At 58.0% G+C, this 14,528-nt stretch overlaps 1 protein-coding gene across 2 annotated transcripts; it reads left to right on the forward strand.

Moving 5' to 3' along the window:
• The first annotated feature begins 2,478 nt into the window (after positions 1-2,478).
• VWA5B2 (von Willebrand factor A domain containing 5B2) lies at positions 2,479-14,448 on the forward strand. Of its 2 annotated transcripts, none has more exons than XM_071566233.1 (22): positions 2,479-2,670; positions 6,032-6,187; positions 6,597-6,758; positions 7,090-7,315; positions 7,424-7,578; positions 8,008-8,139; positions 8,252-8,376; positions 8,516-8,692; positions 8,775-8,885; positions 8,998-9,200; positions 9,491-9,605; positions 9,681-9,866; positions 9,972-10,131; positions 10,208-10,494; positions 11,585-11,810; positions 11,896-12,240; positions 12,315-12,452; positions 12,527-12,646; positions 12,892-12,969; positions 13,165-13,234; positions 13,449-13,557; positions 13,812-14,448. In XM_071566233.1, the coding sequence occupies exons 2-22, from the start codon at positions 6,049-6,051 to the stop codon at positions 14,418-14,420; spliced, it is 3,873 nt and encodes a 1,290-aa protein (XP_071422334.1). In that variant the 5' UTR covers positions 2,479-2,670; positions 6,032-6,048; the 3' UTR covers positions 14,421-14,448. The 2 variants fall into 2 exon arrangements, with proteins under 2 accessions (XP_071422334.1, XP_071422333.1); XM_071566232.1 differs by having other exon boundaries at positions 7,090-7,303; positions 8,222-8,376.
• Positions 14,449-14,528: the final 80 nt, after the last annotated feature.

Below are 14,528 nucleotides of genomic sequence, written 5' to 3' on the forward strand. Positions count from 1 at the left end.
ACAGGTGCACTTGATTTTGACCAGAAATATCACTAACATTCCCTTCCTCCTCTGTGGCTACTCATCTTCAAGATTTTGTTTAATTCTTGCTGATTAAGGAGCAGCCAAATAGGCCCTCTGCCTGTGAAGCCCTCTGTGGAGTCTGAGGAGCTGCAGCTGTGTTGAGCATAACCACTGCCAACCTGACACTGGCTGGTATTTCCCTGGGTTTTGGGTTATTTCCCAAATAACTAAACACACACTAAATTTGCAGTGACACCTATTAGTGACTCAGGACCTGAGAGCATCTGTAAAGAGCTCTGTGGTCTGTGTCCCCTCCAGTCAGCCCTGTCTCTGTATGATAATTCAGTTCAAGAGATAGGAGATTTGGGAATAAATGCCTGTATCCTCACTGGTCCCTCGGGCTGTGCTGTAGCTGCTGGTGAGGGCTGTGTGGGGTCACTGGGCTGTGAGGATGCTGAATGGAGCCACTGGGCTGAGATGGGCCTGTGTTTACAGGGTTTAACGCATGCCTTAGCTCAGCGCTCTTCCGAAAGCCAACACTGAGCTCTCCAGTTCTATTTGTGGCTATGATGAGCTGCTGGAGGGAAGCTGTGACAGTGCAGAACAGGGACACGCATGCCTGATGCCTGACTCTGCTTGGAGCACTGTACAGTGTGGGATGGAGCCTTTTTAGGTCTCCCTGAGGCTGCTGTGGTTGCCAGTGGGCTGGGAGAGGCTCAGCTGTGTCCCCAGTGCTGCACGTGCTGTTGTTACTCACCTGCAGTCACGCCAAGACTGATGTCTGATGTCATGGGCTGGCCAAGCTCCATCACCCTGGCTGGTGGCATTGACCCAGCGCTCTCATTTGGACACTTTTCTTCACCTCAGCTTGGACTAGAAATGATATCTCAGAGAAAAATCAAAGCTTGCAGGGTTTTTTCTGGGGCTGAAGCAGCTTCAGTGCTTGCCGTGACAATGGGAGTGGGAGTCCCGTGCATGCCGCAGGCTGAGGATGTGCTGTGGTGCGTGTGGGGCCTCCAGCAGCTCCCAGAGCTGGCAGCTGTCATGAAGCGTGGATAATACATGGGTTAGCATCCTCCTTCTCTTGTAAATGAGAGGGAAGGGGAGCAGCTGCACACTTCAGCTCTCCTCTCTCCCTGTGCAGCACAGGGAGGGGAAGCAGTGTGCTGTAGGGCATCTCACTTGGGAGAGCGAATGGCTCAGAGTGCTTTTGCAAGGACCCTAGGGATGCACAGAGTGCCTCTTGGCCAGATAATTGTTGATTGCAGCTCAGGGTAAGGGGTCAGGAAGGAGGAGTGTGTCTCCTGCTACTGTGTGCAGCAAAGGATGTCTTCCACCAAGATTTCCTTCCATTGCTCCTGCTGTGGCCTGTGAAACCTGTGTCGAGAAGCTGATGCTGTAGTGGCATGTGGGTCAGCTTAGAGGTGAGATACAAAAATACCTGCGAGGACTGAGGACTGCTCCCCTCACTGAGCTGCCAGATCTTTCTGCCCCAGTTGATGCCTGGACTGGCTCCAGGTTTGGCGTGGCTGCAATGGTGGGTTCTGCAGTGCTTGGGGGTGGGGGACTCCTCTCTGTGTGCTCTATAAAAAGAGATGCAGCAGCACAGTCCTATCTATAGCACAGGGAGCTGCCTGGGAAAGACAGGACAGAGATTAGCCCCAAATCAGAAGGATTTCTCTGGTCCCGCCTGGGAACACAGGTCTGTCAGTGGTGGCTGAGGGATTCCCAGTGTGCCCTGGGCTGTGAGATCTCCCTGCCAGCAAACATGTCCTGACTTTGCTGGGATTTCCTGACTATCCGCACCCTCCTCAGGGAGATCTGTTGTCACACTTGTCATCCAAAAGCTGTGCTGTCCCTGAATCCCCTCTTTTTCTAGCTCCTCAGGGCTAGGATTTCACTGCAGTACATGGAATCTGATGGGGACAGCCCAGTGGGACCGCAGGGCATCTGGGTTGGGGTGGATGCTCAGCTTTTGCCTATGCTCAGTCATTTTCCGATGGTCTCAAGGAAGCTGAGACCTTTCCTAGAGGAGCTGGTTGTGACACTTGTGGCTCATGGTATTTGTACTGAAGACTTCAGTTGGTTGATGGGGGCTGATTTGATCCATGCTTTGTTTGTGGGAGGACACAGGGGGTGGCTACATGTCCCACTCAGACAAACCCTGTGGTTTTAGGGACTGCAGCATCACCTGGGGTCTCACCAGTACTTAAGTTTGCCTGGAAAATGCTATTCTATGGGCGCAGAGCAGCCCACAACCATGGACTCTGCTCTTTACTGGTGCCTGTCACTCTCTGTGGGTGTTGGCTGTCCCTTGAGACCCCCAGCATTCCCGGTGAGAGCATCCCCCCGCCTCCCCGCCGGGCGGCAGTACCAGGGAGTGTGTCTCTTTAATGAGGCTGGGCTTGGAGCAGCTCTGCCGCTGGCACAGGGAGTGAGGGATGGAGCGAGGGCGGTGAAGGAGCCAGTGCCAGAGACGGAGCCTGCAGCAGGGAGAGGCGGGGAAGGACCGCTCATCCCCAGGGTACCGCAGCCATCCAGCCAGAGGGGCAGGGAAACCTATCCCCGGGGAAGAGGGCTCTGCACAAGGCAGGGACCCAGCGGGTTCTGAGCCGAGCCTGCAGCCCCTGTGTCATCCTCATCCTTCTTCTCCTCCTCCTTCTCCAGGTAAGGGACAGAGTGGGGGGGAGTCTGGAACGACAGTGGCCTGGAACCCTCCAGGTGTCCTGCAATTCCTTGGTGTCCCACGGTTGCAGACCTTCCACCAGGGCAGCCTCGGCTTGAACAAGGGGTGAGAAGTCGAAGATGAGGCAGCAGGGCCACAAAAGTGCTGAAATCACCATCCGGCAGGGACCAGGCAGGGCTGGCTCCAGTAACTGCTGGCAACATGCTCCAGGGTATCTGCAAGCAGTCCTTGGCCCACGCCACAGTTGTCTTGTGGTGGAGGAGCAGTGGGACCCTTCCGTGGGGCTGCCCCGCTGGGATGTGCCCATGTAAGGGGAAATCCATGGGGTTGGGACATTTTTTGGAGGAGGTGCCTGTGTTAGGATAAGCAAGTAACTACTGTTCCCTAGCATGGGGCTGGGGTTTTCCAGAGGTTTTAGCAGCTCTGGGGAGGCAAGAGCAGCAACGCAAGTCCTAGAGGTGGTGATCCTGGATGTGGTGTTGGAGCCAGGGCGTGTGTGCATGTTTGCACGTGCATGTACAGTAGGCTCTGCTCTCTGTTTCCACTTCCCAGGAGACGAAGCAGACAGCATCACAGGCTGGAGACTCAGGCTGGGGACAGCCCTTTGCCCCATCTGGGAATCCCTTTCCACTTCAGTCCTCTTTGGGCTCCATAAAGTGGCATGTCCCATGGGCACAGGGCGGCAGCACCATCATCTGCTGCCTCAGTGACCTTCTCCATGCTCCAGGACCTGGGATGGATCCTGCTTTCCTGTCTTTGTGCCACATGGGATGTCCCACAGAGAGGGGAGGTGAGGGAAGCAGGGGCTAATGTGTGAAAGCAGGAGAAGCAGCAATACCTCCTCACTCCAGGCACTGCTGCAGAGGCTTGGGCTCCTCTCCTTCCATCCATTCTCTTTTACCTGCCTGCATATCTGTCATCAGTGGAAAATTCCACTGGAATTGCCTGTGCTGTCACTGGCCCCTTCTTTCTCTGGGACCACCCTGAAGCCCAGCTCAGGTGGCTGTTGCTGCAGCAGGTGAAACTGACAACTTGTCAGACAGCTAAGGAGGGTCCAGGGGACTCAGATGCTTGCATTCCTACAGCAGTATTGCTGGAAAAGTCAGCCTGCCCACAGGCAGGTAGAGAAACTCTGAGTTATTCTGACCTAAGGAAGAGTTACCTCCTTGCCTTCAAAGATGTCTTTAAGCTGCTGGCATGGACAGCTGCCCCCAGTCTCCTGTAGCCCCTCTGTATTGGGGATGCTCCTGGTTAAATCAGCTTGTGTGGGCAGTAGGCGGGAAGGGAGGAAGAAGAGTGGGCTGTGAAGGCACTGGAAATTATGTTTGGGGTTGGGGGGAGGGCTCAGAACCTGTTAGTGATGCCACACTGGCACCTGAAGACAATTTGCTGCCCCAGGGAAAGAGAACGAAGAGACTGGGGTAAGGACCATTGGATCTGTTTTATTAATTGCCACGGGGCTTAGAGCAGCCAGCTCAAAGCGTGGCAGGGCCAGATGGGGCCTGTTTACTCTGTGAGAGTAAATGTAAAGAGAAGTGATAAAAAGCAGCTGGGACAGCTTCTCCAGCAAGTCCCTGGTAAACAAGCTGGCAGTGACCCAGCTGATGGGCAGCAGAGCAAATAGTGGGCAGGTTGCTGAGCATTAAACTAGGTGCCTTGGGAACAAATGGAAGTGCTTTGGGCTGAAATGTATCTTTAATGGCTCAATGTGGCTGGGTCAGGGGAGTCCTGGTCTCCAGAGCCTGTCTGGGTGTTGTGGTCTGGGCAGGAACCTGCTGCTGATGTTCCCAGCTGTGGCACAGCCAGTGTGGGGCGACAGTGGGCTTTGCAGGAACCCTGTGCCACCTTGTATGTCGCGAGAACAGGCTGGGGGGGCTCGGCAGTAGGTACAGCATCCTGCACACAGGATTGAGGATTGACAATGAGCAGGGATGGTTGCATGGCCAGGATCTGCCAGCATAACCCTGCAGTGCCTGTTGAGCAGGTAAATGTCTCTCCTCTGGCATAATGGACTGATTTTTCTGGGTTGCAGCCACATTGCTAATGCACTTCTGCACTTCTCTGAGGCTCCCTGCCTTGTGCTGGCTGTGGGCTTGGTCCTGTTGCTGCCTCCAAGGATATATCTCTGCTCCACTTTCAAGGATGCTCTGTGAGAGGCACTCTGTGACTGTGTGCCGAGGGCACCCAGAGCCTCCCGTTACTGATACTCTCATGAGCTGTTCCCGGGATGAAGGCCACTGGAGTGGGGACACCAGATGGCTTACTTGTACCTGGCCTTGTCCTTGCCCCGGGCGGGTTGCACACTGGAGCACCAGCACACGGTGTAGGAAGGGGACCTCACTGATGTTGGACCACAGGTGCTTGGGGCAGAGAGGTGATCCAGAGCAGAGGTGCAGACCCAAGTCTGGAGCAGACCCCACACATGCTATCCACAGATCCACACACCCAGGGCTAAGGCTGACTCAAATATTTTGCACAAATATTTGTTGGTATGGAGTGGGCTGAGGTTTGAGAGTTGCATTGGCTCCAGACAGTTATTTTGAATGCTGCTCCTGGGTGTTTTCCCCAAGGGGAAGAGAGGTGTGGAGTGGGTTGGTGCCCTGGCTAGAAGGCATCCCCAGCTGCCTCTCTTCCTGCCAAAGGGTGGGACATCAGACACATCCACTTCTGGGCAAAGAATTACTTGCCCAGAGGTCAGGATTGTCCACTTGCCAGGCCCCACCCTGCAGTGCCTTCCCCACTGTGCTGTTCTTCAGTGCAGCGCTGACCTTGTTGTTAATTATTAAACCCCCAGCAAACACTGCTCATGTCTTTGTCCTAGTTACACTGTGGGCTTCTCGCCCTTCTGGGTTTTTTGTTTGTTTGTTTTTTCTTTTGGTTTGTTGTAGTTTTTTTTCTTTTTTCTTTTTAAACAAATTACCCTGGTAACCCCTGTGGGGGAATGGAGATTGTAGCAGCAGACGTTCCTCTGCCAGTCACTGCAAGAGATGGCCTAGGAAGGCTCTGGAGCTGCTCTGGGGTGGTTAAAAGATGGCCTGTGTCTGGCTGGCCATTATCCATTCTGTCCAGGAGTCCCTGCTTGCCTGCCTGGGCTTGGGGCTTCATGTAACCACTACCCGTGGGAGTTTTGCTGCCCTCTCTGTGGGCTCCTATGACTGCAGTCTGTGCAGAGAACTGAGTCCAGGTCGATGTGTTCTGTGGATACTGAAGAGCAGCATCCCTGAGATGGGGCAGGGCTGGAGACCTTGCAGATTGGGCAGATGGAAATGGCTTGCATCCAGAAGCCCCTTCCAGCAGACCCTGTCCCTGAGTACTCAGTTCCTACCTTCCCTCTTCTCACAGCTGCACACTGAGAGACCATGCCAGGCCTCTATACCCTCTCCTCCTGGGAGGTTCTACCCCTGAAGAGCTCCACAGTGAAGGCTTGTGCCAATGGATACTCCCTGAGCATCACTGCTCACCTCATATACACCAACCCCCATGAGGAGCCCGTGGAAGGTAAGAGGGGACTATTAGGTCTGGCAGGGACATGGGCTGCCTGCATGGCCCCCTAAAGGCCCCTGTGCTGAAAAGCATCCTGTCTCCAGCCCACCTTTGTTCCAACCCCCAAACTTTGCTCAGTCTGGGGAGCAAAGTTAGAGGCCAGCAGCTGTGGGGTCGGTGCCATGCACTATCAGCAGGAGGAGAGTGAGAGTGAGAAAAAACATTCACATCACCAGTGAAGAGGGGGATTGCATCCTCCCTCTGGGTTAGTGAGGCTCTGGGTTCTTCCTGCATGATCCTTTGCTTTTGTGCATCTACATCTCCCTGTGAGTCAGAGAGGTTGTCAGCAGGGCTGCCACGGGCTATTCTGTGCCACAGCAACAGCCATGCTGAGATCTGCCCCAGGGCTCTCTCCTGCCTGCAGGCATCTTCATCTACCCACTGGAGGAGTCAGAGGTGGTGGCTGGCTTTGAGGCAGCAGTGGGCAGCCGGCGGGTGACGTTCCAGGTCCAGAACCGGCACCGGGCACAGGACTGCTGCCTCCAGTGCAGCTCCAGCCCTGGCCGGCCACGCCGCTGTGCCAGTGGTAAGTGCTATGGTGTGGATGATTGTGTTGGGAGTTCCTGGCCAGGAGGCTCAGAACAGGGAGAGGTGAAGCATGGGGGGATATAAGGGGCTGAGAGCCCCTGCCAGGCCACCCCAGCACCCTTTGGGGGGGGGTCTCTGGGGCTGGAGATCTCAGCATCTCCTTTCCCTTTCTTCCACCTCTCCTGGGGCTCTGTCCATCTCCTGCATGGCCCACATGATACCTGTGCTCTGCTGTCACCTTTGAGAGCAGTTAGGGCCATTAATGTTAATGCCTTCCTCCATGACCCCATATGCCTCACTGACCCCACCACCATCCCTCCCCTCCCAAGGCCACATTGTCCTGGATGAAGATGCAGAGCGCTCCACCTTCATTATCGTCATCGGCACACTGTGCCCGTCAGAGAGCCTGGCTGTCACCCTGAGCACAGCACAAGAGCTGCCCACACTGCCGGATGGGGCCCTGCGCCTCCTCCTGCCCCCCGTCCTCACGCCCCGCGTCCCCACCAACCCCGAGAGCGAGTCGGCAAGCTTGTGTGACGACAGGTTGGCCCTATGGTGATTTTCATGACTTCCTCAGTCTCCACTATCCCGGGGGGGGTGAGATGCAGATGCTAGGTGAGTGGGGAGGTGGGGCAGGAGCCATCACCCCCTCTCCCCTTGCAGCCCTACCAGTTGTTTCGGGGGGCCAGGTGGCCGGAGCCAGCCACCCACCATGGCACCTGTGGAGAGTGTGGATGTCTTTCGGGGACAACCCTGCAACCCTTTTCCTTATGAATTTGCCTTCGAGCTGCTGGTGAAGGGTCCCTGCTTGCTGGCAGGTACTGGGGATGGCTTGGGTGGTGTCAATTGTTTGCTTAAAACCTTCTCAAAATGTGCATGGTGTTCCCTGGTCCCTCCATGCTTCTAGGAGGATGTGAGCCCCTGTCCCTGGCCATCCTCTTGCACTCCCTAAAGGTGAAGAAGCCCCTTCCCCAACGCACCCCTGGGGCTGGGACCACTCAAAGTCATGCCACCAGTGTTTTTGAGCAGCTCTAGGTCTGCAGCCTCCTTCCCTGGGGAGACGAGATGGACAAGGGAGAGGATGAGCGAGGAGGGGCTCATGGTTTGTGGGGATGTGCTTCTGGCTGCTGGCCCAATTAATCCCTTTAGATCTGACATGGAGCAGCCACTGCCATGGAACCTGGTGGATGGAGAGTCAAGGAGGGGGTATTGTGAGGGGCTACCCTGTTGCCTTCCTTTCTCTGCAGGGCTGGAGAGCCCGTCCCATGCCCTGAGAGCTGACGCAGACCCCATGGCCAGTTCTGCCACCACCACCTGTGTCACCCTGGCTGAACCCCACCACTACGACAGCGACCTGGAGATCATCCTCTACCCTTGCGGTGAGAAGGGATGGTGCCCTTGACAGGTTTGGGGCATCACCCCAAAACCATCCCGAGTATCCCCCATTCCTTTGTGGCACAGGATGGCTCCAAAATCTCCTGTGCCTCCCAGAGCCCCATCACCCCCACCTGGTGATTGAGGATGGCACCATGACATACCCTGAATACGAGGCACACATCCGGAGCCGCAGGGATTACATGCGGATTGCCAGGAAGGACAGCAGTGGCGAGAGACAGGTGACAGGGCATAGCCACTGCTGGACCAGTGGGAAGGAAGAGGAGGAGGAGAAAGTAGGGAGGTGGTGGAATGTGGGTGAGGAAGACCTTGACATGGTCCAGGTGGTGTAAGAAAATCCCTGGTCTGCCTGGCTCGCAGGTGGCTTTTGTGCAGAAGCGTTTTCACAAAGACATCTTCCCCAACCCCGTGCTGATGCTAAACTTCTGCCCGGTGGTGGAAAGCATCCCTGGGGACCTGCAGAATGTCACCCGTGAGATCCTCTTCCTCATTGACCACAGCGGCTCCATGAGCAGCCCAGACCTTGACAAGGTCAAGGTGAGGCATGGCCATGGGTCCAGGGATGCTCCCTGGGTGGCTGGTCCTTAGCAGCCCTCCCTGCTCCCTAATGTCACCCCAGGAGGCTTTGCTGGTGGCCCTGAAGAGCCTCCCATCAAGGACACTGCTCAACGTTGCCAGTTTTGGTGTTGATGTCAAGCCGCTCTTCCCATCAAGTCGCCTCTGCAGCAACGTGAGTGCAGCAGGCAGAGCCCCCATCAGCCCCTCTCTGCCCCACTCCTACCTCCATGGGCTGGGGGGTGGTCAGCTGAGGGACTGCTGCAAGGCCAGCTCTGTGTGGACAGGAGACACTGCGGCGTGCCTGTGAGCACCTTGGTGGGCTGCGAGCAGAATCAGGCAATACCAACCTGCTGGCAGCCCTGGGCTGGGCGCTGGCACAACCCCTCCACCACGGACACCCCCGCCAGCTCTTCCTCTTCACTGGCACGGCAGTGGGCAATGCAGGCAGGATCCTCCGGCTGGTGCGCAGGCATGCCAGCACTGCCAGGTACGGCCCCAGCCCTGTGGCAGGTCATGGTGTTCTGCATATCCCCTGCACTGTTCCGCCTGATTTCTCCTTATGCAGCCCAAAATCTCACCTCCACCAGCACCAAGGGTCCTTCACCCATCACATCCCTCACCCCACTAGCTGAGGGGTGCCAGAGCCCAGCATGCAGCCAGGGTGGTGCTCTGGCTATCAAACATTCCTCTCCATCCCTGCTGCAGAGCTCACTACTGGGCTTGCCAGTCCCTGGCACCAGCCTGGCCATGGCTTTCCATTACCTGGTTCTGCTGCAGGTGCTTCAGCTTTGGCATGGGCCCTCGGGTGTGCCAGCGGCTGCTGAAGGGCATGGCCAGGGTGAGCAGGGGCCATGCTGAGTTCCTGAGCCCAGCTGAGAGACTGCAGCCCAAGGTAACATCCAGGCAGGGGCAGTGGGCGGCACTGGGGACACTGCCATGTCTGACACTGTGTCCTCTCCCTGCCCAGCTGATCAAGTCCCTGAAGAAGGCGATCGAGCCAGCTGTCAGTGACATCACCATCGACTGGTATGTCCCTGACAGCATGGAGGCTCTGCTCTCACCCACCGAGCTCCCGGCCCTCTATCCTGGTGACCGCCTCGTCAGTTACTGCGTCCTCTACAGCATCACCCGCTTTGGCAACAGGCACCCACTGGTACGACTGAGTAGCACTGCCCTGCACGTGGAGGATGGCATGCTCCCATTGCTACCAGATTCTCCCCAGGGCAGAGGGCTGATGGTGGTGCCTTCTTTCCCTTAGGGCCGGGAAGGGGCTCACCAGGGCTCCCGGAGCTCAGCCTTTCCCTCCCAGGATGAGGTACCCAGTCCTGGGGACAGTTGCCAGCCACCCCGGAGCAACCCAGGATCTGGAGATGTCTCCCTGGAACTTTTTGCTGGGAGTACAGAGCTGTCAGAGCGGAGTGAGTGGGGTCCAGGGCCAGAGCAAGGGACCAGCATGGAAGCTATCGGCTGACATGGTGTCTGTTCATCGGGCAGGTATGGATCCCATTTCGGGAGACATCTGGAAGAGGATTTACCAACCCTCCTACATCCAGGAACAGTATGTCCTGACGCACTGCTCTGTCAGCACTGACCACAGCCAGGGGCTGCTCTCCCGCAGCTCCACCAGCAGCGAGTCCACTGGTTCCCGGGACGTGGTCCCTGAGGGAGGCTCCTCGGCCCCTGGTGCCGATGTCACCTCCCAGCAGGGCCAGAAGAGCCTGTCCCTCTGTGAGTCCTCCACCAAATCTGCCCCGCTGCCCTCCGCTCCGGCTGGCACCAAGGTAAATATGCCAATGGAGTATAGGGCTCATGGGTGTGAGAGTTATTCCTGACTTAGCTGGGGTCTTGCTGTTGTGCCCAGGCATGTGGCTGCTGGGCTGGGAACAGGAGTGTTGTAGCCTGGATTTTAAGCAAGGATCAGCCATGGGTGCCATGAGGAGGGTCTTTGGGTGGTTTTGCTGTACTGTAGTCGGACAGCTGGGGACAAAGAGGCTGGCCCCCAGCATTCCGGGCTGGCAGTCAGCTGGGTGTCTAACAGACCCCCAAGTCAGCTCAGTGCCTCCTTGATGCTGCAGAAACCAAGCGAAAATAGCTGGGCTGGCATCAGGTAGTGAATCTGCCGAGCCAGAGAGAAGGGACTGGCTGGCTGAGCCCCTGCCTGCCTTCTTCAGCTCTCAACCAACACTGCCAGATGCTTCATTAGCGATGGCCACATCCCTGCTGCTTCATACCTGCATTTAAAACCCAGCTGGGTCACTGAGATGGGGAGAGGCAGCTGCCCTTGTGCTCATGGCCCCAAGGCCGGGTGAGGCCAACTGTCCCTCAGCTCCAGGACATGCACCTTGCTGTGGCATGGGTTAGATAACTTGCTCCTGTCGCACAGCAGCACAGCTGGTGACTTTTGCTGCTGAAATGTCAAGCATAAGTGATTTCCCTGCAGTGTAAATGATCCTCCCCGGCTCCCTGCTGCCGGGGTGAGAGGTGACATGGGTGCTGCTGCCCTGGCATGGCTTTTAGGGGAAGCATCTCAATGTAGGGACATCATACTGCACCATCCAGCTTAGGCATCCTGGCTAACCCGATTTCCTGCATACACACAAGTCCCTGGCAACTCCAGCATCAGCCTGAGTCAGTCCCCAGGGGTGTTGGCAAACTCCTGTCTGGGTGCTGTTGGTCCTTCCCACGTGTATGGAGCCAGGCAAGCATCCTGGGAGGCTGCTGGTGCCAGACTGCAAAGTGGTGGGGCTGGTGACAGCCAGTGTCTCCAGCCAGCAGCCAAAGGGGCGCAGATGCCCCATCACAGCTTGGTGCAGTCTGGGCTCTGTGCCAACACCTTTGCCGGGCTTGCCAACAGCCCTGTCCCCACCATAGGTGACAGTGGCCCTGAGCACAGAGGAGCTGGCACGACAGAAGAAGGCACTGGCACGTGGTGCCCTGGCTGGACGCAGTTTTTCCACACCACATGGAGAGCTGGACACCCATCAGCTATGCAGGGCCCTGGAGAAGGTGTCGCAGAAGAGGAATCAGTCCCTGGAGGGACGGTTAGATGAGCTGGGACCACAGGCACAGCAAATGCAGCCCAACGCAGTAGAGTCAAGTGTGTGCTGCCTCTGGGGACAAGGGCAGTGGGGAGGAAGCTGGGTGCCCCTGCCATGCTGATCCCACACCTTGTCATTACCCAGACAACCTTCTTTCACCCACACCTATGGACTGGGACATGCTGGTGGAGCCCTCCTACCTCTTCAGCACCGAGCCAGCACCCGAGCCAGCACAGCCCAGTCTGGGTGATGCCAACCTGCCCCTGCGCTGCCAGGTGGTGATCCATGCACTGCAAGCTGGCAAGCCAGTGTCCTGGGAAGTGACGGCCTCGCTGGAGCCACTGCTGCAGCCCCGAGAGGGGCTGGGCAGGGAGGACCCACCCCGACGACTGGCCAAGGCCTGGGACAACCCACTGCACCGCTTGGCAGCACGCTCTGTCATCCAGGACAACGAGAACACAGCGCAGCGGGAAGCTGAGCTGCAGCAGGGTGGGTGCCAGTGCGTGTTCCCCCTCGGTGCAGCCCTGGCATTCCCCTCTCCCTAAACACCTTGCTCTGGCCAGGTTTTGCCCGCCGGTTTCGCCTGAAAGCCGTGCAAACCAGCAAAGCCTGCAATGTGCCTTCCCTCTACACCCGCCTGGTGCCCGTGGATGGTGCCACACAGGCAGCCCTGCCTGCAGCCCCTGAGGTGTGGGGCACAGGTACAGACAAGGGTCTGGTAGGCTGGGGATGGGCAGTCAGCGGCAGAGGGTTGAGGTAGCATCATCCCTTGCAGCCGGCTCAGCCAGCCAGCCACGAGCTGCTGCGGCAGGGAGCTGGCACCACCAGAGCTCCTCAGCAGGCCGAGGTCAGCAGCCAGATGCAGAGGAGCAGGATAAGGCCCCTGGCACTGCAGGTACCAACTCAGGCCTTTATGTAAGCTCATGCTTCCCAGGGACCTGCACTGGGGTTCCTGGGGATCCTCAGCAGGTGGTTGCATGGGGCTGGTCCTGCCTAGAGTGCTGTGGATGCCCAGGAAGAGGGATCTGCCCCACACTGGGGAGAGGGACATGGGAGGACAGCATAACAGTCCCTGGCAGCAGCTGCGAGCCATGAGGGTCCCTGAAGCCCAGGGCTCCTCAGGACTTTGCTCTTTTTCAGCGCGTGATGAGACCCCCAGGACTCCAGCCAGCATCTCCTCCCCTACCTATGGCTGGGAAAAGCAGAACTGCTCAAACGGTGCATCCAGACTGAAGGGGGCCAAGGGCTGGATGAGGGTGGGAGACAGGGCACCTTGATGCCCCGCTGCTGGTAGCTGAGAGCTGTGTCCTCACTGCTCTGGGCACCTGGGTTGAGCCACCCTCCCAGGTGGTGAGGAGCAGGATGCACCTGTGGGTGCATGTACCCTCTGTGCTCAGCTCTTCCCCGTTGCAGGGCCTCCATCCAGCCCCTCCACCACCTCCATGGGCTCCCAGAAATCCACAGAGAGCATCCTCGGCTCCAGGTGATGCTGTGGTATGGGGGGATGCGAGGGACCAAAAAATGGCATGTTGTGGGGAGAGGGGAACAGTACCACTTTTTGGGTGCTGCTGGTCCCTCTGCCACCTCCTGCAGCATAAGCGGGGAGTTTCATGTTCCAGCCCCTTCCCTGCAGCAGGCTGGGGTCCAGCTCCCCTTCAGGAATTCCCCCCCCCGTTACCTTGCTTGTCACCTCACAGATTTAGCCTGAGCAGGCGGAGGGGTCCCAGCCTGGTGCTGCGCCCGCAGTGCCTCAGCCCGGAAAGCGAGTGCTCCAGCAACCACGCAAGCCATGACTACCTCCCACTGGTAAGGACCCTATCCCTGTCCCCATCCCCATCCCATCAGGGGCACCTTCCTTGCTGGGTGCTAGTTGAGCCTCCCAGATCATGCCCAGCAGCAGAAGATGCAATCCTGGTAGGTGCCTGCTCAGCCCTACTGCATCCTTGAATGTCTCCGAGGATCTCGGCTGGCATTTTGGGGGGCACTGGACTGTCGCTGTGCCCCAGGGACACTCCTGCAGCCCTGCCTTCCCACCCAGTCACCTGCCTCCCCCCATGCAGGTGCATCTACAGCAAGCCCAAGGGCCATTCCAGCTCACCGAGAGCTTCTCCGAAGTGGTGCAGATCCCTCTGGACCGTCTGTGCCGGGCCTCCCCATATGCCTCCCACCATGCCAGCCTCAGTCCTGTGTCCCCAAGGGCCAGGAGCAGCCCTGAGGCAGGGCCTGGTGGCGAGGAGGGTGAGGAGCCCGCTACAGACCTGCAGCCCAGCTCACCCCCATCCCAGAGCACTTGCTCCGAGGTGCCCAGCGCAGCAGTGTGGGCACAGGCAGACAGTGGGCATGGCTCCGAGTCTGACACCTGCCCCCACTCAGCTGCGCCCTCTGAGGCTGGTGTGAGCTGTCAGGACATGGGGCCAGAGGACCTGGAGAGTGCCAGCTGGGCCACGGCAGTGGCCTTGGCATGGCTGGAGCATCGCTGCGCTGGATTCTTTGAGGAGTGGGAGCTGGTGGCAGCCAAGGCGGACGCGTGGCTGCAGGCGCAGCAGCTGCCTGAGGGGGTGGATGTGGGCTGTCTGAAAGGGGCAGCCAGGCACTTGTTCCTGCTGCTGCGTCACTGGGACGAGAACATCAAGCTGAACATGCTGTGCTACAACCCCAACAACGTCTGACAGCCGCCTGAGGGGCCAATAAAGACACTTGGCTCAGAGCCACCTGCACCAGTGTCTCTGTTATGGGCAGAGAGCCGTTGGCTCCATTCAGGCCACACCAGAGCTCAC

Source organism: Pithys albifrons, chromosome 11 (assembly GCF_047495875.1).
Source record: "Pithys albifrons albifrons isolate INPA30051 chromosome 11, PitAlb_v1, whole genome shotgun sequence".
NCBI lineage: Eukaryota > Metazoa > Chordata > Aves > Passeriformes > Thamnophilidae > Pithys > Pithys albifrons.

Coding starts and splice junctions, on each gene's coding strand:
- VWA5B2 (XM_071566232.1), top strand. CDS start 6,049: ATGCCAGGCCTCTATACCCTCTCCTCCTGGGAGGTTCTACCCCTGAAG. Junction 6,759..7,089: donor GCCACGCCGCTGTGCCAGTG/GTAAGTGCTATG, acceptor TCCCCTCCCAAG/GCCACATTGTCCTGGATGAA. Junction 10,132..10,207: donor TACAGAGCTGTCAGAGCGGA/GTGAGTGGGGTC, acceptor TTCATCGGGCAG/GTATGGATCCCATTTCGGGA.